This window comes from Sceloporus occidentalis, unplaced genomic scaffold, assembly GCF_023333645.1.
Source record: "Sceloporus occidentalis isolate IW3139 unplaced genomic scaffold, rSceOcc1.0.p SCAF_2, whole genome shotgun sequence".
NCBI lineage: Eukaryota > Metazoa > Chordata > Lepidosauria > Squamata > Phrynosomatidae > Sceloporus > Sceloporus occidentalis.
Genome location: NW_028316982.1, coordinates 6928619 through 6953526, shown reverse-complemented (window position 1 = coordinate 6953526; position 24908 = coordinate 6928619). Strand labels below are relative to the sequence as shown.

The window sequence follows — 24908 nt, the reverse complement described above, 5'->3', positions numbered from 1 at the left end:
CTTTTTTAAAAAAGAGACAACTGTCTGTGAAACAACAACAACAACAACAAAAATGATAAGGTACAATACCATACTATACTTACAAACTTTACAAAGAAAAATGTCTCATGCTGCATGGATAGAACGCATCTGTGCAGAATGCGTGCAGAACGTATGTGCATGAAATTGTCAAGTGTTTTAGTCAGCAAACAAAAGGCAGTGGCGTATAGGGGCATCAATATCTATGGACATGTAAAGAAACTAGATTGTGGTTGCAGATTTAGATACAGATTCTTGTATAACTTGAGTGGGTAAAAAGAGGTGTATAACAATGACCAACTAAACACACACACGTGCATACAAGCAAGTTTGCCATTGTGGATTTTCACAGAGCTGATAAACTATACATTCCTCAGCATCCCCTGACCTTTATGAATCAGTATGTGACTGAGTTGAAATGGAAAGTCAGAGCCCTATGGAAAAAAGTAAGCCTCCAAGGGGAATTGTTTTGCAATGGCTGGCACCATGGTTAGCTTCTTATCACTCAGGATACATCTCACAAAATTAGGAAGGAAAGAGGCATGCAATGTATGACAGCTCCAGCAAAGTAGCCGTCCAGATGTTACAGTTACAGTGGATAGCTTTGATGGGGATTGTAATCCAGGCATATCAACAGTGCCAAATGTTGCCCAAAACCCTGCCAGAAAGGTTGATGTCAGGCAGACTTCCCGGCACTTCAGAAAAAGACCAACCATCAGCAAAAAATGATATGATGCAGGCAGATAGGGTAGAGGAAAGTTGCAACCAATTTGGTACTGATCCGTTTCATTTTCAAACAAGAGATTCTTCCTGCAATTTTACAGCCATACACAGACTTCAACACAGTCTCACCCATCTGGGATGCAATCATGACAAAGCTAGGCAGACCTAAGTCATGATGAGACTTGGTCCCCCTAGGCAAGTGCTTTTCCAACAGTAATCATGCACACTAAGCTTCCTTATGACTGCAGCAGTACTACACAGGCATTTCCACCAGGCTACAAAAAGGAGTAGAAAATGAAACCGTTCTACCACAAAGGAGGGGGATGCAAGGCATGTCAGGAGCAAAGCAAACCTTACACAACTATCTTGCCAGCTATGAGATGACACAGAAAAGGATGGCTGTGGAAGATCATGTGTGCAATTTGTTTAATGATCAGGAGAACTGAAAGCATCTGCTCAACTCAGAATTGAGCAGATTTCCCATGCATGCATTTATGTGGTCACAGGGCATTTCTTGCAACTGTAAGGGTTCAAAAGGAGAATATAAAACACAGTACATGACTGTGCAATTAGACCTGGGACCTATGTGGTACCTTATTCCTCTTAGCATTCAAATCTACAACTGTGAAAACTCACAACACAGTGATACAGACACTTTACAACTCAAACATTCTGAAGGCACTTGAAAACGTATATTCAGAGAGAGAGAGAGAGAGATATTCATTGAAAAGCATCTAAGAGTCAATTTGCCCTATCTCCATGCTGGGTATGAAAATACAGAGGTTTGTAAGAGGCAATTTTCCCTATCTCCATGTTGGGTATGAAAATACAGAGGCTACCCACTATAGGCAAGCACTAACTTGGCAACCCATGGAACATGGAGGTACACTGGATTTAATGGAAGCATGAAAATTAAGTGCCATAACTATAGAAAGCCACAGTTCTGTAGACAACTTCACTTCCCTCTATGCAAAGTCCATATGAAACAAAAGCCATACAAGGGCCACCTTCCCCGCTCAAACAAAAATTATGGCTTATGAGAAAATACAAAATGGCTGCCAAGCATGGGAATGCCCATGAGAAGGCAAAGACCGTAAAAGTGTGAGTGAGCACTTTAGAGCTTGTAAAATCCTCCCTTCCTTTTTATGCCCCTCACACCTTCCAAGATAAGCAAAACAGGAAAGAGGTCCATGGGTGCATGTGCATGACAGGCAGTGGGAACTCTATGTTGTCGTTTCATTCTCCTTCCTCCTTGATGCGCTGCTGCTGCTTGTTCCGGCGGGCATCCAGGTCGAAGTTGAAGTCGTTCCACTCATCACGGGGAGGGAAGGAGATGGTCTGGCGGAGCGTGAAGCGCACAGCGTCAATGACACGTTCCCCACGGGTCTCGCTGGAGCCCACGCTGACGGCTGAGGCGCCGCTAGGCGTGCGCAGGAGATGAGGTGGGGAGGAGAAGTCATGGAGTTGCCGGTGGTCCATGATGCCTTTCCAAATGGCATGGCGGAATTGCTCTGGGATTTTTAGACTCACCAGATCCTGGAATGCAAAGGGGGGGGGGGGGTTAACAAAGGAAAAATGGCCAAAGCAAGACCAATCAGAACCCTGAAGGGCTGTTTTTGGCTTTGTTTATACATAGGTGGGAGGACTTTACACATCTTAAGAAGTTTTTTTTTCCTTGGGCTAAATCCATTTGGTCCCATCTGATATCGATTGGCTTCCAAAACAAAAAGAGACTTGGCCAGCGTCAGTGAGAAAGCACATCCCCATAGGATCGTAAGGTCCCCAGGCTAAGCCCAAAGCAGCAGCCCCACAGAATAGCCCCAGCAAAGCAAGAGACCTTTAGGGCCAAGGCGCAGAAATGGGAAGAACCACAGAAGACTTAGGGACAACCACTTTCACTCCAGAGTGCTCTTTGAAAACAGTGTACGGCACTTCCAAAGCCTCAGAAGCTAAACCTGCAGACTGGGGCTATGGTTGGTTTTAGAGCTGTTAGGCTAATTGTCATCCCTCGCTGAGCCAGAGGCCTCTACTGTTTCTAACCATGCTTTTCTCCAAAGGGCAAAGGGGAGATTTTTCAGCTGCAGAAACAAAGACCCAACAGCTATAGGTACAAAGTGTCCTTGCAAAGGGCTGGCCTGGACTGGAGAGAGGACCCAAGTATTTAACCCTGCTCTCTGCCAGCCACCTTCTGCTTGATTAACACACAGTAGATTATCAGATGGAAGAGCAAAGCATCCTTATTCTGTCCTTAACCCATGGTATTTGCAGAATCAGAGGGTAGGACCCCAGCATACTTGTGCCATTCTTCTCCCGCCTGTAAAGCGTAATGGACTCTTTACAGATACCCATCATTTGGTATTAACAGGAGTTTCTGTTAATACCAAATGACAGATCCATTACTCTTTATGGACGGGAGAAGAACAGGATAACCATGTGTGGGTGTGATAATCTTCCCCCCGGTCATGTGAATACCATGGGTTAAGGACAGGATAAGGACGCTTTGCTCCTGTCTGATAATCTCCATACACACATGTCCCCCTTCAACTGCTTTTATGCCACCGCATCCCAGACTGGTTGTGTAGGCACACTTGATTGGGAATGCCCTGGGAATAAAAGCAGCTAGTGTACTGGGGATGGGAGAAGAAACAGACATAATTTCAATAAAAAGAAACTAGGAGGGGAGGGGTTAAGCACTTATGTCCCATAGATGCTTCTCCTATTCAGATCCCACCACCACCCAGCGAGGGCACTTTGCAATGGTGAAGGGGCCACCAGGCTTTGCCATACAAGGTGAGAGCTTGGAAAACCTACTTTCCTGGAACACAAATACCAGAATCCCCCAACCTCAGTGGGATTCTGGGAATAGCAGTCCAAAAGTAGTAACTTTCCCAAGCTCTGTACACAACCCTCCAGACCCCTCCCCAAAAGGTCAGAGTGCCAAGGGCCCTTCCCCCATGAAGCAAAAGGCCAAGGCAGTTACTTACATCCATGGAGTAGTGTTCAATCTGATAGATGTTGGTCAGCCCTTGCGCCGTGAAATAATCCACGCAGGAAGAACAGCCCAGCCTTGCTAAGAAACTGCAGAGGGAGGAGGAGGAGGAAGAGAAGGGGGAAGGAGGACAGAGAGAGAAAGAATGAATGAATGAATGAAAGAGGAAAGCAGAGGGAGAGGAGGAGAGAGAAAGAAATTGAGATCAGAAGGTCACCCAGATTGGAACAGCCCACACATGGCAAGAACCACACCAGGCGCCCTGCTTTGCAAAAGCCTTGATTTGGGGAGGAGGGGGACAACTTTCTAGGAATGTAATCTTCACTTATTTCATTCTCAGATGAAGAGCAAAGAGATGCAACAGTTTCCATGCTATCAGGTAACCACAGTGTTGTCATTTACTTTCAATGTACTTTAAACTCCCAGTGATATTTATATTTGTATCCCATTCCTGTACTTTAGGCCAATATGTGATTTATTTTATATTGCACTATTTAAACAATTCCACCATTTGTTTTGTATGGGAATCTCCTACGGCTTGTGCAATAAGAAACTAGAGTGGGCCCTTGGTATCCACTGGGTTTTGGTTCCTGGTTCCCCCTTGGATACCAAAATCCATGGATGCTCATGTTCCATTATCTACAATGGTATAGTAAAACAACTTCCCTTGCATAAGACATCAAAATTAGCAGAGGTTCAAACACCACCATGTCTACTAAAGCAATCATGACAGCCTAGGAAGATTAACACACAGCCTCTGAAACAAATGGGTTTTGCAATGCACGCAGAAGATAGAAACAGGCAAGGAACGCCGAACTCTAGCAAAGACGTTGACCCTGCTGCTTGAAATTGATGGATTCATGATGAGCGGTTTAGGCATGCCGACCAGAGCCTGATTACTGAGGCTTTGCCACACAAGGCGAGAGAGCTTGGAAAACCTACTTTCCTGGAATCCAAATACCAGAATCCCCCAGCCTTAGTGGAAGTAAAGCCTGAACATGCACTAGGAAAGGGAGTCTTGCAGGAAGAGCGTGTTCCTAAAGCATATTGGATTTTGGCCAGAAAGGACTTCTGCAAAGCAAGTACCAGCACCTTGAACTGAACCCAAAAGGTACTTAGCAGCCTCTACAGTCACTTCATATATCCCTTCAGTCATCGTCAAGAGTCAAGCAGCAGTACTCTGTGCAAGCTGCAGCTCTCAATCTGTCTTCCATGGCAGCCTGACATACTGAAAATTACAAGCCAGTCCTAGACATTACAAACATATGGGTCGATGGAGTGAACTCCGTTTTCTTGTAGAATCAGTGGAAGAAAAGCAAATAATGAGAGAAATGTCCCCATTCCTGGAATATTTCAAGGTCACATTGTTTGTAGTATTACAGTAACATCAAAAATCCACAAAACAGTGATGCCTTTATTAGAACAACCAAAATGCACAACATACACTCTGCAAGCTTTTGAAACTCCACTGACTTCTTCATCAGGCAATGGTGTTAAAAATCATACAGTAGAAAGCAATATATGATAATATTGGAGTAACGGGCCTATATTTTGTCAATATGTTGTTGCTGTTCATTGTTAAGATGGTACGGAGGATATCCATGTAGGCAGAGCCCTTTCCTCCTTCTGACTATGTGGGCTCTGGGAGACAAAGTCCAGGAAATAAAATGTAAATCCTATTAGCAACACAAAAAGAAACCTCCTCCAAGATCAAGGCTTTCTCTGTCTTGTGTGAGGCTATCTGCCCACTTCTTTCTCCTGTATAAATTTTAGCACCTTTGCTTGAGGAAGAAGCCAGTGGAGTTTTGAAAGCTTGCATTAGTATTTTGTGCATTTTGGTTGTCACAATAAATGGCTCTTTCATGGATTTTGGATATTATTTTACTTTGCCATATAGCCAAGATGGCTATTGTTTGTAGTTTTATTGACAGTTGAATTTTATTTCAGACTTGTATATTTTTTAACAGTAATTGTATTTATTTTAATTGGTAAAACACCTTGAGACCAGATTCTGGGAAAATGTTATTATAAAAATAAAGTTGTTAATAATCCTGATCATTACTATCATCATCATTCTGGTCACTTGGGGAGATCATGACAACATCCACCATATACAAACTACTCTAGAGTAGGAAACCTTTCTAGGGCTGTATTTGCCCTAGATAATCCAGTTTGACATCACTTTAACTGCCATGGCTCAATGGTATGGGATTCTGAGAAATGTAGTTTGTTGTGTCACCAGAACTCTGACACAGAAAGCTAAATAGCTCACTAAACTACACTTCTTAGAATTCCATGGCAGTTAAAGTGTTGTGTCAAACTGGATTATTTCTACAGTGTGAATGCAGCCTTTGTGGTTTGAGGGCAAAACTCATGCCAAAATCATGCAAAAATGTTTCTACAATAATTTTTCAGGGTGGTTCAGAGGATTTTGGGGAAATGGGGTTGCAAAGTTGGGTGTAGGGTTGGCATGTAATCTTGTGGGCCTAATTTCTGCCACTCTTGCATTGGAGTCTTGGAATTCCCCATTCCCATCACTTCTATCTTATCCACATCTATCTTCCAGAAGTTGCAGGCAGGTGAAAGCTGTGAGTAACGGGAAAGGGAGGCAGAGGCAGCTTGCAAAGCCAGTTGGAAGTTGCTCGGCAGGTCCAGCATGCCCTGGAAATGGCTTTGCGAAGAATGTGGCACCAAATAAAATGAACCCAAGGGAATGGGGAAAGATGCTACCACCACCCAAGCTACAAGGCAGGGAAGGGAGAATATTCTGCACAACGAGTACCACTGAGACTTACCTGACAATACTGCAGTCCGTGGGGTAGGGAGGCGGTGGGGTGCAGTGGGAGGTCGAGGGCATGGAGAGGGAAGGGGGCAATGTCTGTGTTGGGCTCAGCCCGTTCATGTCGCCAGCCATGGCCATGTGTGCTCCCATCATTGGGACTGCAGAGGAACAAGAGAGCAGAGAAATAGTCACTCACAGAAGAACCTGGCCATGTAATGCTCTCCCCACAGACATATATAAGCGAAGACTCTGCTCACCGTTATTTTATTTGTATTATTGTTTTTAGATTTTATCATTGTAATTTTAATGGATAGAATTGTTTAATCCTTTTTTAAGGGGGGGATTGTATGTATATTGTACTTTTTAAAGGTTGTACACCACTTTGATTGTGGTAACAAAAAGCGGGATATAAATTAAAGTTTTATTTATTTTTATTTTATGGAATGCACCCATAGTCAGAAAATTGAAAACACAAGGAAAACTCAACCCACATATTCCCATTAGTTTGCATTCCACTAGCCCAAAACAGATGCAGAAAAAGGAGGCAGGGAACAAAGATAACTTCACAGGGCTGTGGAAATCTCATCATCCTTGTGGGTAAAAATAGTGGGAACACAAGAGATGGGACCTTCTTAGTGGCTGCCCCCAGGGTCAGGAACTCCCTATTCAAAAAAGTTACAACTGTCACTCTCCCTCCCTCCCCCCCCCTTTTTTTTTTTTGCAGATAAACCAAGACTTTTCTAACTCGATAGGCATTTGATGGCAATGACAGAAGGCTCATCTTACACAACGCACTGGATATTGCTAGAATTCAAAGTCTTAGCCATGCTAGTCTGGAAAATCAGTATGCAAAAGGATCCTGTAACACCTTTCAGGAATGTAGTCAAGGGGTGGGAGTCTGTGGGGTCCGGACCCCCCCTTCCGTTAGATACAATGAATGGTATGTGCCCAAGCCCCATTATAATGGTAGCACTTAGTCTGGACCCCCCCCCCCCCCTTCCCAAAATCCTGGCTACATCCCTGCACCTTTGAGACTAGCTGCAATAAAAACATTGGTAGCATGAGGTTTTGTGAACTTCAGGCTACTTCTTCAGATGCATGTTTTGGAGTGGAGAGGCCAGACCTTTATAAGTCACTTGTTTGTGAGAATTTCAATTCAAATTCAAAGCCTTGCATGTTATGAGATGAGTGTGCATACTTCTAATCACTGTTCTGGTGTGTGGGTCTGTGTTTTAATCTGGTTTTAATTTTTTCTGATTAATTTTTTTAACTTGTATTTTGTGGATTTTTAACAATGGCTTTTAATTGTTATAAGCTGCTTTGAGTCCCAATCTGGGAAAAAGACAACTTGTTGTCTTCTTCTTCTTCTTCTTCTTCTTATTATTATTATTATTATTATTATTGTGCCTTCTTTTCTTCCATTTTCTTGGACTCCTTCATTTTAGAGCAGGGATAGGAATTGTATGATCCACAGGGGACACCAAGCCTCCCAGTGCTACCCCCCATGACCCCCCCAAAAGGACCCTCATTGATGAAGCCCTTTCCGTCTTAAAAATGGACAATAGTCTGCCCACAAACTTCTATGGCATCATTGTCACATTCACTGCTATTCCCCCCTCTGCAACTTCTGTGGTTCCGAAAGAACCTTCCTTCCTTCCAAAAACTCATTTAAAAAAAAATGGGGGGGGGGGGATTGTGTGCATGCCTGATGGTGGTCTCTTTCTATTTCTCTAAACTGGGATGGATGAGAGGCTGTAAAATTTTCAGAAATTTTGAAGCCATGGGGGGGCGGGGGGGACACTAGGATTTTTTTTTTTCTTTTTGGAGAAAAGTATAATGTCAGAGCACAAAATGAAATATGTGCAATACGTTTCATATCAAATCCAAACTTGTTTTAGGACTTCAGCCACGTAACATGTTTTAGTTTTAGCTTAGCATATAAAATGGGGCTATCTGGTACATTTATGCAATTTGGAACTACAAAAGCCTCAGTGCAAAGAAAATTGGTGAGAGAATCTGAGTGTACTTGCTCGAACAAATCTAGTGTACCGCCTGAACTACAATTCCCAAGCAGCCAGAGAAAAAGGATGGAGGGCTGAATAAGGATACCTTGGAACAACAGCTCAAGGAGGGTGCTAGAGCTCTCTAACTGCAGATTCCTTCTCAAACTACAAATCCCAAGAATCTGTAGAATGAAGCAGTTAAAGCGTCCACTATCAGACCACTATAACTGCAAACTGGGAATACACTCTCTTAATTTCAGAGGCCAAGTCTCTTACTGTTGGCTCCCATGCTGTCGGGAATCGTGGTGGGTGTCAGGGCATTGCGCTGCTGCGGGTTAATGAGTTGGCTGACAGAAGGAAGCTTGTTCATGCTGTTCATCTTCCCAAGTGGAGGAGAGTTGGAGCCATAGGAAGACTGAGACTGGAGTGAATTTCTGGGGAGAAAAGAAAAATCAAACCATAATTTTAATAAGATAATTAAATGATGATAATAAGATTATCAATAGTATAAATTAATAATAATAATAATAATAATAATAATAATAATTGCCCACAGGTGGGGAGTGAAAAGTTTGAATGAGAACTGGCATCAGTGGCATCACTAAAGTTGGTGTCCTCCCAGTGCAGTAACTCATGTATCACCCCCAAGTTTGGAGCCACCAGCACATGGGTCCCTCAGACATAGATTGGGCCACCATGGAAGAGAAAGGCTCTGGTCTACTTCACTGATAGCTGGTGAACCAGGGCACCCAGAGGGACCATCCCTTGTCCCAGTCTACCAGCCTAGTTTGCAAGTCCAAAAGGGGTCCAGGCATCATTTGGTGACAGAAGAGGCCTCCAAGAGTTTGCTGTGGTGTGCCAACAGGACACTGGCTGACCTCTTTGCCAACAGAGTACTACCTGCCTCTGGACGAGTGGACATGGTCCTTCCTAGGACCTTCAGTCTCTGGGAGACTAGGTATACTTGCAGAGAGGTATGGTACTAAACTCCATACTGCCAGGAAGACACCCCCCAAGGTGTCACCCAGTGTGGTCCATACCCCGCTGACTGGCATTAAACTGGCAGAGTAGTTCATTAATAGAGCACTAAAAAGCAGACCAGGTCTCACGTTTTCACTACAGTCAGCGCTGCACATTTTGTCGTATTTTGTTCTAAGGTGCCAGAATAAAAAAACATCATAACCTTCCTCCACTAGGTGAGAGAAGGAGTATTTTGTTTGTATTTTCTGATGATGTTTCACTTCCAGAGGCTTTGTAAAGAAAATGTTGAATGTGCAAAACAAAACAAAACAATTTTTTGTACACGAAACACTGCAATATTTGTTTTCTGCAGATGCAATTTTTGGAAAAAAAATGCCTAAAATGAGACATGTCTCACAGTGGTTAATCATTCTTTTTAATGGATGGGTCAAGACTGAGGACCAGAAACTTGCTACTATTCTTCACATTGCTAATAAGGGCAAGGAGCAGAGGTACACTCTCAGGAGATGCAGTCCCAGCCATGACAGGTTCAATCTTTGACCCATCTTGCACACTGTGAGTGCAGTACCATTCTGCCTTCTTGCAATGGTGGCTCTTCCTCTGGGTCTTTGTAATGCAAATGTATTGCAGACAGGACCCCTGTCAAGTTATGGATCCCCTACCCAGGGATTTCCAGACCAGTTGCCACTTTCATATAGGCCTTTCTTTGATTTAGGTGCCTTTTTTCAGTATTCATCAAACACATGGCTTCCTCATAAATACCAAACTCCCATTGCACACAGAATTACATCTCTTACTCTATCATTTCACACCCTCCTGGATGTTTCAAAACTTTTCTATCTAGCCATCAAAGAGATAAAAGGCAATCAAGCAGAGCTGTCCATTCACTACTGATTAAAATTCCCATCTGACCAAATACATGGCCATATTTGTGGACCTTCCTGCCCCCCGGCAGGTCATATGCTGTCAAAAATGGAAGAGATGGACAAAACTGCAAGCTTTCTAGTTTTGGAAAGGGGTATTTATCTTTATAAAAAAAATGTCAGAGCAAAGCTTACCTGGGAGGTGTGCTGTCTAGACTCAGAGCTGGACTAATTCAAGTGTGTGTGTGTGTGTGTGTAGAGGTATTTATGTATATATTCACACACACACACACACACACACACACAGAGAGAGAGAGAGAGAGAGAGAGAGAGAGAGAGAGAGAGAGAGAGATCACTTCTTCTTCATGCTTCCCCCTCTCCTCAAAGGCTTAGAAACTTACCCCAGGGGATAGGAAGGTGGTGGCCATGGGCTCTCCCTACCAAATTCACAGTGAAAAGTCTCCTATCATTTGTTGTTGTTGAGTGCCTTCAAGTCATTTCTGACCATGACTCATGGGATTTTTCTTGGCAAGACCTGTTCAGAGAAGCTTTGCCATTCCCTGAGGCTGAGAGAATGTGAATCGTCCAAGGTCATCCAGCGGGTCTCATAGCTGAGCAGGAAATTGAACCCTGGCCTCCAGAATCGTAGTCCAACTGAGTCGTATGCCACACTGGCTCCCTAACAGTCCCAAAACTTGTTTGTGGCCACATCTCCAAATCTGGAGCGATAAGGCCACATGATGTATGGCCACACTAAACTCAGGTATGCCACCTTAACTTGGGTCAAAAACTCAATCCGTTTCCCCCCGAGAGTTTGTAAGAAATTCCAGTGTCTCCTGTAGCTTGTAGTGTTTTTATGAATTTGGGGGGGGGGGGGGGGATTGGTATAGATCACTGCCTGGCAGGTGCCACCATTTACTTCAATGGCCAGTTCCTGGTCCGGAAAGGTTACAAAAATGTTTTCCTTCCTTAGCACCATTGTGGCTGGCATTCAGTCACAATTATGCTGACTTCAGAAATGAGGCACCCAAATTGCAGTGGTGTCGAAGAGGGAAAATACTTTCTGTAACTCTTCCAGTTCATCATCATTTCTTACCTGCCTTCCCTATGGATTGAGGCAGTGAGGAACAACAACCTCAGTTAAAACACAAAATACACATCAATTTAAAATGACAAATAACATATATAGTGGACCCTTGTTATCCTCTGGGATTTAGTTCCAGGAACCCCTGTGAATAACAAAACACGTGTATGCTCAAGTCCCATTAAATACAATGGCATAGCAAAATGGTGTCCCTTATATAAAATGGAAAAATCAAGGTTTGATATTTGAAATTTATATTTTTTTGAATATTTTCAAGCCGTGCATGCTTGAATCCGTGTATAAAAAATCTGTGGATAAGGAGGGCCAACTGTACATATATTAAAACGATCCATATTTAAAATTTAAAACTGAGGTCAACAGGGGTATCTGCCAGGCAGCAATCTGCCCTGGCTCTGCTAGGGAACTGAAGGAAGAAAGGCAACGGTGGTGGACAAAAGTAACATCCAGATGCAGGGACATAGGTAGACATCTACCCAACGTCCCTGCAAAGATATTGGCTCCAGGGTAGAATGGGTCGGGGAGTCCATTTGGGCTTTCTTGACAGTGGCACACCTGCTATGGCACTTGCTCCCCCAGGGAAAATCAAACTGGTGATACCTTTTTGAAAACTATATTACTTCACATGACCCTCAGCTCTTAAAACCAGAGTTGGCTGCTCTAGCTGTGGTTTTTAACCAATTTTAAAGAAAATATCCAGCGGTAGCCATGTTGGCTATATAGTAAAGTATAGTATTATCCAAAATCCACCAAACAGTGATATTTTCATTGGGCCAAGCAAAATGCACATTGTACATGTTGCGATCTTTTGAAGCTCCACTGGCTTCTTCATCTGACAAACACCTTTTCCAAATGAAGAAGCCAGTGGAGCTTTGAAAGCTTGCAACATGCAGAACGTGGATTTTGGTCAACCCTATAAAGGTATCACTGTTCTATGATTTAACACCATTGCTAGATGAAGAAGCCAGTGAAGCTTTGAAAGCTTGCAACGTGTAGAATGTATGTTTTAGTTGGACCAATAAGGGTAGCACTGTTTTGTGGATTTTGGATGATACTGTACTACTTTAAAGAAATTATTTTAGTCTTGTTTTCAAATGTTTGCTTTTGTGTGTTCAAAAGTTTGCTTTTGTGTTCTTAAATGTTTTAAAAAGTTTTCAGTCATTGTGCATCATCTTGTGTGGCCTGGCAGGTCAAGGGGCCATTGCTAGATGCCTCAAATAAAGGAATAAATATCAGAAGTGAACTGTTTGTGCAAACTTGGCCTCCCCATGGCCAACCAGAAAGGAGTCGATGGGAGCGGGACAGCCGAAAAAATGCAGACAGGAGGGTGTGTGCCTGGGAAAGAAAAGAGTGAGTAATGAGGGCAGGAAGGACACACAGCCTTTTGCTTTCTTTGCAAAGAGGAAAAAAGGAAAATAGAAACAATAAAGGAGAGACAAGCAGGAGAAACCAAGAGCCACTTAAGGTAAAACCAAGATGCAAAAGTTTATTGAAAATCAGCACCACACATTTGCAGAGGAAGACCCAGAAGGAAAAGGGTGGTATTCATAAAGTATTCATAGAATCATGGAAGCAAAATTAATATTGCTTCTTCCCAGAATTCCTTAGAGAAGCCAAGCACAAGATGCACCAACTGATGGCTCATGAAGTTCAAAAGAGATTAGGTTCTATCGTATTTCCTTGAACCCAGACCAACATTTTTTGTACTTCCCATTGCTATGCCTTTAAAAAAGACTAACTCCAAGACAACCACATTTTGGAACCATCATCTGAGGAATGGAGAAAGAGGTTATTGGAGAGGGCACCTTTAGGGGAATGTGTGTGTGTGCTGGGGGGGGGGGGGGGAGGTTGGTGTTGTGCCTCTACAATTGTGCCAAGAGGAGATGAGGACATCAAGGGACGGGGGAAACCTATAAGGACACTGGCTATAAAGGAAGGAAATTCTGCCCACTATCACAATTTAAGAGGCATGTTGACAAGCTGGAGCATGTCCAAGCAGCCAAAATGGTGAAAGATCTGGAAACCACAAAACCCCATGAGGAGTGGTGTAGGGAGCTGGGTAGGTTTAATCTGGGGAAGAGAAGGTTGAAAGGGGACATAGTAGCCCTGTTCAAATATTGGAAAGGATGTCATCTTGGGATGGAGCAAGCTTGCTTTTTGCTGATGCAGAACAACAGATTCAAAACACAGGGGCAGAGATTCCACCTCAACATTAGGAAGAACTTCCTGATGTTAAGAGCTGTTAGACAGCGGAAGACACTTGCCTTGGAAAATGGTGGAGTCTCCATCTTTGGAGGCCCTTAAAAAGAGGCTGGATGGCTATATGTCACAGGGAGCGATTGTGTCTTCCTGCATGGAAAAATGGAGTTGGACTGGATGGCCCTTGGGGTCTCTTCTATGATTCTATGATTCTGCCACAGCACAGACTGGCTGAACGCAGTTACAGTAAAACTGGCCTTGTGGGTCAAATTTCTAGGTTGTGTCTGGAGTGCACTTTCTCCCACAATGTCTATAATGCACCTTAGGTATAAACCAGAAGTGCAGGAAGCAGGCACAAGAGGTAGAAAGTTGTGTAGGATTTTGCTCATCAAGGCCCAACCCTCACATTGGACTGAATCACTGGTTCGCTTTCATTTTTACTCGTAGACACGGTTTCCTGCTCCTTTCCTCTGAGAGCACCTTATGTGGGGCAGTGTCAGATGGTGGCTTCCATGTCAATGGTGGCTGTGTGATTCTACACCACTTTTTTCAGTTCAAACTTTAATGGGGTATATTGGGGGGGGGGGATATATTGGTTATAATAGGGATGTATTGGTTGTTCTGAAACTCCATGTAAGTTCAGACTGAAATACTTTGAATTTTAAAGGATATATATACTTCAATAGAGAATAGGACCCAGAACAATGGATGCAAGCTACAGAAAAAGAGATTCCACCTCAACATTAGGAGGAATGTCATGCCAGTAAGAGCTGTTTGACGGTGGAACACACTCCCTCGGAGTGTAGTGGAGTCTCCTTCCTTAGAGCTCTTTAAGCAGAGGCTGGATGGCCATCTGTTGGGGATGCTTTGATTGAGATTTCCTGCATGGCAGGGGGTTGGACTGGATGGCCCTTGTGGTCCCTCCCAACTCTATGATTCTATGATTCTATATTTTGCAGGTAGAGTCCAGCAACTTGGCTAGATCTTAAAAAACTCACACTGAAATCTGGAGCAGCTTGACCCCACTCCACTACATGGCCACTATCACTTGCCACTGTCTTGGAGTCTCCTATCTACATATCCCATCAGGGCCTGACCTGCTTAGCTTCAATTATTTTGTTGTTGTGTGTTGTCATATGTCTACAACGTCTGGAAAGACTCCACAGTAATATTGTTACAGGGTTTTATTGGTGATATTTATTCAGAGGGGGGTTGTCCTTTCTTCTGAACAGTATTTGCGAAAGGTCACAATACGACCTCAAAATCCACCCCTAACCACTAGGGCTGTCAGCATGGGACTTGCCAGAATCTGTGGCTTGGGGCTGCATTGAATCAGCATATGGAACAGAGTAAGGGGAAGATTAGACTGGACTGATCAGTGATGGGATGCAGTACCACCCCAGGATAAACCTGAACATTATTCTCTCCAGTCACCAGGTATGGTAAGCCTGAGGAGTTACTTCTGTAAAACATAAACTTGGAGCACATGAACTAAACAGAAAAAGGACTGCACCCACAAGCACAATCCATGTACAGCACAATTCACTTTTAGCACACAGAATAGATGCAAAGTGGATCTACCCAATTCCAATTCATATGGCTTGTTTTACACACTTCATGTCTCTTGTAGCTGTGAGCAGCTCAAAGGGCTTCACATATTGACAGAAGGACAAAAGGCCAAGCAAATGAACATTTAATGTAGCACAACACCTTTCCCCAGGTGGACTTCTCCCTCCTCCATGACCTAGTGGAGAAGCAGTGCCACAATCTGTATGATGGGGCTATGGTCCCCAAAGATAATTTGTTGTTGTGCGCAATCAATAATTATTGTTTCCAGCTAATGGCAACCTTAAGGTGAACCTATCATGGGGTTATCTTGGAAAAATAGAGGATTTGCCCTCAGTGTCTTCCTTGATGTTGAGAGGGAGTGACTTGCCCAAAGTCACCCAGTGGGTTTCCATGGCTGAGCAGGGATCTGAACCCTGGTTTCCAGAGCCTTAATCTAACATTCAAGCCACTATACCAAAAGATAAAGCACTAATATCATCCATAACTCAAGACTTGATCATGTTTGCATCACAGCTAGTATGCTTGTAAAACTCCCCCAACCCACTGACTCACTTCCGGATTTGGGGGTTCTTAATTATCCAATTTCCATTTTGGAAATAGTACCCATGTGTTAGCAGCCCACTACGTATTTTCTTGACAGCCTTGCCGCATTATATTAAAAAAAAAGAAAAAAGATCTCAGGGATAGAGCTTCCATTCTTTTTCGATTATGGTCTGTTACATGGAAGACAGAAATGCACTTCTTCCTGTAAATAAAGTTGGATCTTTGATTCACCAGCACAACCTGGTGCAAATAATAAATATATACTTGGGGGGGGGGGGGGGACACAGGTAACTGTGATGTAATTGCAAAATTGAGTCTAAATATTTAACCTGTGCAAAGGCAGATTCAGGAACAATTAGAAATGTGAATGACAAACAAAGAAAAGGAACAAATAAATTGGGATATTCCTGGCCTATTCCTTCTCCAAAGCTTTGTTGTTGTTGTTGTTGTTGTTGTTGTTGTTGTTAGAAAATGGATTTGGGAATATTTTCTTCTAGAATGACTAGAATGTTTAAGGCAAGGTGTTCATATACCTACTCCCCCCCAATGATTATGAACATTATATAAAACTAGGCAACATATCAGATTACTCCTGCTTTTGTTTTTCTTTTCTCAGATCTTTTAATGGGAAGGAGTGCTTTATGTCTGAGGAGATAAAATAATTTCCTTTGCTTTGTCAAATTTGGGGGTTCCTTCTGGTTTTATGTTTTTTTTGCCTGAGCCTCATAAACTGGGAAGACCAAATTCAGACTTTATGGCTTCACTTGAAACAAAATAAATAAATAAAAATTAAATGTTTATGTTTTTGTCAGTAGTTGTTTTTGTATTGATTGTTATAAAAAATTTTTAAAAAAAATTAAATTAAATTAAAACCAAATTCCATTTTAAATCATTGTCAGAATAAACTGTACTTTCCATATTCCAAACATTATGATTTTATACAAAGACAAATTAAAGATAATACATTTCGTGTTCCTAAATTAACAAAATTAGCAAAAATGTTCTGTAAAAGCTATTCATTTTGCATTTTATCAATGCTTCCAAAAAGTCTTTCTCCCTGACCACGAAAAACTTGGGGTAAATGTGTCCCCCCCCCCCACACTATGACTTCAAAATTTCTGAAACTTTTGTATCTCTAAAGGAGATTTCTGAACACTAAATTCTACAATGGTACAAGCTGAAGGGGGGGGGGGGAATATATGCTTTTGACACTTGAACCCACTACTGAGATCATCAACATTTTGAAAAGGTATACAGTGGGCCCTTGGTATCCACTGGAATTTATTTCAATGACCCCTCCCCCCCGATGGATACCAAAATCAGTGGATCCTTAAATTTCATTAAATACAATGACCTAGTGAATTGGTGTCCCTTATATAAAATGGCAAAAATCAAGGTTTGCTTTAGGGAATTTATATATATATTTGAACATTTTCCAAACCATGGATGGTTGAATCCATGGATAAGGAATCCATGAATACGGAGAACCAACTGTATTGTTGTGTTGACAACTACTTAATTTTCCAAACTATAAGCCATCTTGCTTGGTGGTTGTGTGTAGTTGTAGCCTAAACACTTTTATAATCCTTCACCATCATTGTTTTGCTGACTGTGCTAAGAACTGCAGAGAAGGCTAGGATCTGTCTTTTGTGATAGTAAAGGCCAAGAAAGGGGAGATTTTAGAGATGAGCAATAAAGACCTCCCCAAAGTCTACAACAGCCCAATCCAGGAGATACCCCTGCCCATTTAAGAGGCTTTTGCATAATCTCTTCTGCAAATAAGGTAAAAAAAATTATGAATGGTGCCCAAAAGTAACATTAATTCTATAGAGAAAACAAGTCGTCCGATCCCCAATGCACTCATCATAATATCCATCCGCGCAGCAGAAATAAGCTTTTCAATTCTGTACACCTTACTAGTCTCTGACCAGCATTAAAAGCTTTGGCAGGTTTACAATGGAAACAAGTTCTCAACTGTAAGTCGCCTTTCTGTCTCAACAGACAAACATACAACATTTCATAGAAGACCCGAGGCCAGCTCAGAGAAAACATTTTACACGGTTCCTTGCAGATATAGTAAAAAGCAGAGGCAAAGAAGAAGAGAAACCAATGCATTTGACACTGGAGGAAGACCATTTGTGGTGGTTCCAGACCTCACAATGCTCTAGCTACCAAAGAATGGTGGCAGTCTGTTTCTGAAAATAGCTTGATGCCTTGCAAAAGTTTGTCCTTCCAATGGAGTTGTTTTCGATCAATCCATTTCCCTACAAAAGCCCTCCCTTGCCTCGTTTATTTTTGGGATTGGGGAGCTGCACAAGAACTCCCCACCCTTCCAGATGTTTTAGGAGTAGGTGGAGGAGGATTTTTGGGGCGTCTGGAATGTTTTGAGAAGAGCGTCATTTCTTTGGGGGTGGCTCCCTCCTCATTCCTGACAGTTCGCCCCTGAAGCACGCAGAGAGGAGGCTGCAAAGGAGGAACCAGAGAGAGAAGAGAGAAGATGAAAAAACAAGTGTGATTAGGAGCATTTACTGTTAGTAAAGTACCTTTGTGACCGCTCTCTGGAGCAAGGTAATTCAATGGGTCTACTCAAGTTAGGACAAGCAACCGGGTAACCTTTACAGGTAGTGGTTCCCAAACTTTGGTCCTTCAGATGTTTTGGACTTCAACTCCCAGAATTCCTGACTATTGAGCAAGGTGGCTAGGACTACTGGGAACTGAAGTCCCAAACACCTGGATGACCAAAGTTTGGGAAACACTGCTTTACACTATTGAATTGTAAGCGGCCTTCAGGACTACAGGTGAGAGAAAGGTGGGATGTATCCAACCACTCAAGGAGGGATAAACCCAATATTGTTGTGTGCCTTCAAGTCCTTTCTGACTTATGGAGACACTATCGCAGGGTTTTCTGAGGCTGAGAATGTATGCCTCTCCCAAGCTCACCAAGTGGGGCTTTATGGCCGAGCGGGGATTTGAACCCTGATCTTCAGAGTCGTAGCAATATTCTCAAACCACTACACCATGCTGGCTCTAAAACCTATATCTGTTGTTGTTGTGTACTTTCAAATCATTTCCAATTTATGGCAACCCATAGTTGAACCTACCAGGGTTTTCCAGGAAAGTTTCTTCAGAGCTGGTTTGCCATGGCCAACCTGAGGATGGCCATGGCAAATTCCTTTGAAGAAACTTGCCAAGAAAACCCTATGATAGGGTTGATATAAGTCGGAAACAACATGAACAACAACAACAAGCCAGCATGTGCTACTTCCTTCTTCTTCACAGGTAGCACCACCAGCTGAAACCGTCCTTAATGGACTGAAACTCAGCATGGGGAAAGTTTGGCTGACTATTAAAGGAAGCTGAAGAGGCTGCTGATGGTGCTCTATTAAAAAGGATGCATGTCCCTCCCTGCAGGGCCCAGGGCTGGGCTGGATTCCAGGGGGAGAGTTTCTTGGCAACCTCAGATCTGCTGACTTCAAACAGCAATGCCTGGGTTCTCACTCTAACAAATTCCCCTTCAATTTGTAACATTAGGAATATAAAAAGCACTAGACCCCACACCCTGCCTTCCTTGGAGTAGCTGCTTTATTGCAGGAGTGGGATTTCCAGAATGTTGTTGGATTGCAGCTACCAGCATCCCCTCCCCATAGGCTATGCTGGCCAGGGCTGCTGGGAGCTGCAATAGAACAACATCTAGAGAAACACATTTTGCCCACACTGATTTTATAGCAACTCCATAGGGTAAGAGGGCCATTTTTTGCCTCCTCCATGAGCAATCCGAGGCACACGGTGTCACTTCTTGTTGACATTTCCCAAACCTTTTGTTTAATTTGGGCCATTTTAAATGGATTTAAGGGGTGTTCTTGGTTTCTAGATGAGTAAAAGGTGTATAGGGCATGTTTTGAGACATTTTGGGGTGCAAAAATCCTCTAAAAACTTGACATGGGATATTTTTTAGAAGGGAGCTGGGGTGGTACTCAGGGGCTATATGTGACCAGTAAGTTGCCCTTTCCTCACCCATTTTACAGCAATCACGAATCTGCTGTAATGAAAGCAGATTGCATGTCTAAACGATTTAAATACTCTTCATTCAAATCAAACCGACTGTGATCAGGCCACACATGATTTAGAGGAATTTGGAGGGGGGGGGGGGTTGGGGGGGGGAGACTTCATAAACTCTGCTGAAAAGGATCCATAGTTTTTACTGGAATATCTGTGAATATCTGAAAGGATGTACATTATGAAATGTATTGCAGCCCATCCATATTGTATGGATATGCACAGTTGTGCATTTTTGGCAGAGGGAAGATGAATAGATGTGATTGTGAATTTATGAAGAAAAGTCAAGAAAATTAAGAATCAAAAATATGCAAAAAAAATCCACATTAATTTGCATAATACACTTATGTGTAGATTAGCTCTTTGACTAATTTAAGATTCCCTGTGATCATGAAGGTACTTGTCAAGGAGCAACGAGAAAGCAAACCATTCGGATTAGGAGGCACAATGAAAACAAAACACTCAAGGAGAGAAAGGAGCAAAAAAGCAGAGCCTGAATGTTGCTTTAGCTTCTCATTGCAAAAGGACAGTCTTACAAAGTGTTTCTGACTCCAACCACTACCATGCACAAACGTCTGCATCCCATTGTGGAAAAATTCAAGGAAGACTAGTCAACAGGCATAAACTATTCCATGGCTCACAGCCGAACACATGCTTTGCATGCAGAACGTTCCCAGGTTCAATTGCAGGCAGCATTTCTCCTCTTAAAAATAAAAATCCCAGCCCATGCCACTTGCAAAGACACAAATGTCAACATACAGCAGCCAGCCAACATTTTGAAGTAAAGATTGCATGGAATGTGGCATGCAATAATAACACAGCCCTGTACGGGTCTGCTCCAAATATATATATGTAAATAATGAAAGACCCAGCCAGTTCAATAGTGCAAATCCATAGGGATTTGGATACAGGTTTGCAGCCTTAAGACTGCATGGTGCATTGATGCATGCATAGTGTGTTGCAGTCTAAAGCTCGCATTGACCTTCGGAGACAAGTCCTCCTGTGCACAAAGAAAAATGTTACCTGTTTTATCTGTTAAAATGAATCATACTCCCATCCCAGAGTACATCTACATTGTAGAAATAATTCAGTGTGAAACCACTTTAAGTGCTGTAGCTCAATCCTATAGGATTCTAGGATTTCTCGTTGTGCAAGGTTTGTAGCCTTCTTGGCCAAAGAGTGCTAGTGTCTCACCAAATTATAAATCCCAGGAGTCTGTAGCTATGGTAGTTAAACTGTATTATTTCTACAGTATAGATGCACACCTAAACACACCTAATCTCATCTGATTTTGGTAGGTAGGCAGGGTTGGGCCTTGTTGGTACCTGGATGGGAGACCACTAGGCAGGGACCTCCTGGTAAGGCTAGGAAATGGATCCTGCCTGAAACACCTGCCATGCCATGGCTGCCAGTCAGAGTTGACAGTATTGGTCTGGATGGAACCAAGGGGGAACCTCCGATTATCCTAAGTAAAATTCTGATTCCACAATGGGTAAGGATCTCATGCTAGTGGAGTTTTGCTCAAAATTATTATTCAAGTGGATGAAACTGGCTTACAATAAGCTACAAAGCTCTGGTAACTCTGGTTACTAGGTAACTAACACAAATCAAAATTCCCTTCCTGGAAATCTTTACATGGAAGGAATATTCAAAAATATTAACAAATTGTAAGCCACTTTGATAGCCTTGACTGAAGAGTGGGGTATAAATAAATATTATTATTATTATTATATTGGGATATGGTTGAAAAACATATTTTGATTGTTGAAAAACTCTGATGAAAAGAATCCTGCACTGATGAGAATATAGGCAGCTTGGCGCTTATTCTGTGCAAAACTGGCCCCTGGTTGTTTTGAACAGCAAACAGCCATTTCTGTTCAGAAAACAGAATTTTTTTGCTTGAAAAATATTAATTCAATGCAGAAATATTAATTCCTGTGTACAGAATGCAAAATTTCCATATAGGAAATGCTATGCTTGGGGATTTATTCTGCATAAAATTTGCACATAGTTGTTTTGCATAGAAAACAGCATTTTCCGTGCAGAAAACTGCATTGTCCATGCAAGAATTGATATTTCTGCATGGAAATATTATTTTTCATGTAGAAAATGAAGATTCCAGAATAGAAAATGATTTATGATTTTGTTCAAGCCCATCATCTGCAAATCGCAAATTGGAAATAGCCTTCAAAACTGCAAGGATCTCAAGACGTTTTTGCAGCGGGAAAGAAACTACTGCAGTTACTCATTGCTACTATTGGCCTGTTACAGACTGCCAAAGTAAAGCTGCTTCGTGTCTCTTTGGAGGTATGCTGTTTAAATGATGCATGCACCCTAAGAATCTGGAAGCTGCACCAAAGCTGAACTCCAGTGCTTAGGACTGGAGTGTGGCTTTGGCACGACCTCTGGACTCTTAGGACCCATGCATCATTTAAATAGCATACCTCCAAAGAGACACGAAGCAGCTTTATTTTGGCAGTCTGTAACAGGCCATTGAGAACAAAAATTTGTGAAGAATTCATTCCTAGAATTTCATCCCTAGTATAGAAATTGCTGTTTTTTTCTGTGCAAAACCACATGTGAAATTTTCAACAGAATGAGTCCCGAACTGCAAAGATTCATGTTTCTCAAGACTCAAAACACATGGGTAATTTTTTAAAAAACATTTTGCAAACATTTTCAAATATTCTTTCCATCCCAAATTAAGTGAGAAGGGCATTTTAGCAAAATGCTCCATTTCAGGAGTTCTAGCTCACAGTAGCAAAAGGGTACACATCTCTGCAATGATATGCATTTAAGGGACACAGATTTCTATGTCCTTATGTATACCCAGAAGGGTGGAGGAAGACTGAATTTCTCATGTTTCAAGGAGAATCCTGCCCATCCAAAGAATTCATATTAGATACAGAAATGGACTCGTATCAAGTGGGTTACATGTCACTCAGTGGCAGAAGGGAAAAGCTCCCATATAATCCCCTCCATTCATTCCTTGGTGGTCTGCCAACTCCAACTCAAGCCTGCAGCAAAGGTGACAAGGGTCACTTTATTCAGGGATTCTGGAAGACACAACCCACACAGAGGATGCATTGCAGGGTGATCAGATGTCCTAACTGCAAAGGAGGACCAGGCACCATAAAACGTAGGACGTTCAAGACAATTGTAGGACATTGTAAATTAAAAACTAAAAATACTAATATAAATATAAATCCATTTCACATGCTTTATTTCCAACTATATTACATATTCTGTATTTTATTATGTATTCAACTATATTTTTCTTTCTTAAAATGCCTTGTTGGCTTGCAACATACTTAAAGAACTATGGGCAAGACAAAGGCTTAAAATTGTAGCAATAGCAAGTAGCAAGTACATTTCTATACCACTTATCAGTGCACTTAAGCACTCCCTAAGTGGTTTACAAAGTGTAAGCTAATTGCCTCCAACAAGCTGGGTACTCATTTTAGTTCCCTCCTCAGAAGGATGCATGGCTGAGCCAAGCTTGAGCCCTTTCACTGGTACTGAACTCACAACCTTATGGTTTTGAGTGAGTGGCTGCAGTACAGCATTTAACCACTGCGCTATTGTACTTTAAACCCTTGACTGAATCTACACTTGAATCATTTCTTTCATTTATCCTTCATGCTTAAATTAAGGGGAAAACCCCTTTCAGCATTTACATTCTGTCCTCAAGGAGCCCACTGCCCAACACATTTGCTGACCTTTCCCCTTCCGAGAAACAAATGCACCCTGAGCTCTGGGTGCGAGTCTTGTCTGCTGCTACTCCTAGGCAAAAAGAACTTTCAAAGAATCTATCCTGTCTCCCTATTTGCAGCTAGTACAGGTTGCCAAGTAGATGCATTTCTCAAAGGGGAACAGCAAACATGGTGTTACTCAATGGGCTTCCTAGTCATGTTCAAAATACAGGACATTTTGGAATTGCTCCTAGACAGAAGGTTGAAATATAGGATGTGTCCTGGAAAAGGAGGACATCTGGTCACCCTGATGGAGTGGAAAGTTGCATGAATGTGCTTCCACTCAAGACAACATCTTCTGTCCAAGGGTATCCAGGTCCATAGTACACAAGCAAATCATGCACAAATCATGCATTTCACTGAAGCTCAAGGAAGGTGGCTATGGTTCGGACTATGACCCAGAGTCAGGTTCAGCCCCCTCCTGCTTCTATTTTGTTTCAGTGCCCCTCCTGGATCCCCTGATGTAGACCATCCCACAATCCCACACTCACTGTTTCTGCAGCAAGTGCTGATGCTGCTGCTGTTGTTGCTGCTGCTGTCGGTACGTCTCGATCGTGTGCTGAGGAAGGTACTGCATGAGCTCCAAAGATTCCTTGATCTTCAGCAGCATTTCGTAAGTCTCCCGGCCTCGCACCTGCACCAAGAGGAGAGGAAGATGAACATTTTGGGGAATGCAATAAAAATAAAAATATGCAGTAAAAAACAAGGAACAGAATGAGAAAAGCTCCCTTTTTTGGGCAACTCCCAAAACCCTCTAGCCAGTATTGGCTATGTTGGCTTGGGCAGTCATCCAAAAAACCTGAGCTTTTTCAAGAGCTATACAAGTCCTAAATTGCTTAGTTCTTTTTGTTCCTAGCCATAGGCAGACAGGTGGTCCTGAAAGCCCATAAGAGGAACACAATGGACAGAGTCAACCCAGCTCTCGGTTGGCAGCTATTATTGGTGGTTGCCCACCAATCCCTCCTCTTTTATGTTTCACCTGGGTAAGAGAAGGTTAAGAAGAGACATGATAGTCATGTTTAAATATTTGAAGGGAAGTCATACTGAGGATGGAGCAAGTGTGTTTTCTGCTGCTCCAGAGAATGGGATACAGAGTAATGGATTCAAAGTACTAGAAAAGTGATTCCACCTCAACGTTAGGAAGAACTTCTTGATGGTAAATTTGTTTGATGGTGGAATTCCCTCAGAGAGTGGTAGAGTCTCCTCTTTTGGAGGTTTTTAAACAGAGGCTGGATGGCTGTCTGTCACAGGGGATGCTTGGATTGTGGATTCCTAAATGGCAGAATGGGGTTGGACTGGATGGTCCTTGGGGATCTCTTCCAACTCTA

General features: G+C 42.5%; 1 protein-coding gene across 2 annotated transcripts in view; it reads right to left on the bottom strand.

Moving 5' to 3' along the window:
* Positions 1-1977: 1977 nt before the first annotated feature.
* Positions 1978-24908, bottom strand: part of TP63 (tumor protein p63) — a 178873-nt gene continuing 155942 nt past the window's right edge. For both annotated transcript variants that reach the window (XM_089507527.1, XM_089507528.1), the window contains 5 exons: positions 24072-24214; positions 8792-8949; positions 6526-6670; positions 3726-3819; positions 1978-2277 (listed from right to left, as the gene is read on the bottom strand). In XM_089507527.1, the coding sequence (XP_089363653.1) occupies positions 1978-2277; positions 3726-3819; positions 6526-6670; positions 8792-8949; positions 24072-24214 (840 nt within the window). The remainder of the gene's footprint in view (positions 2278-3725; positions 3820-6525; positions 6671-8791; positions 8950-24071; positions 24215-24908) is intronic.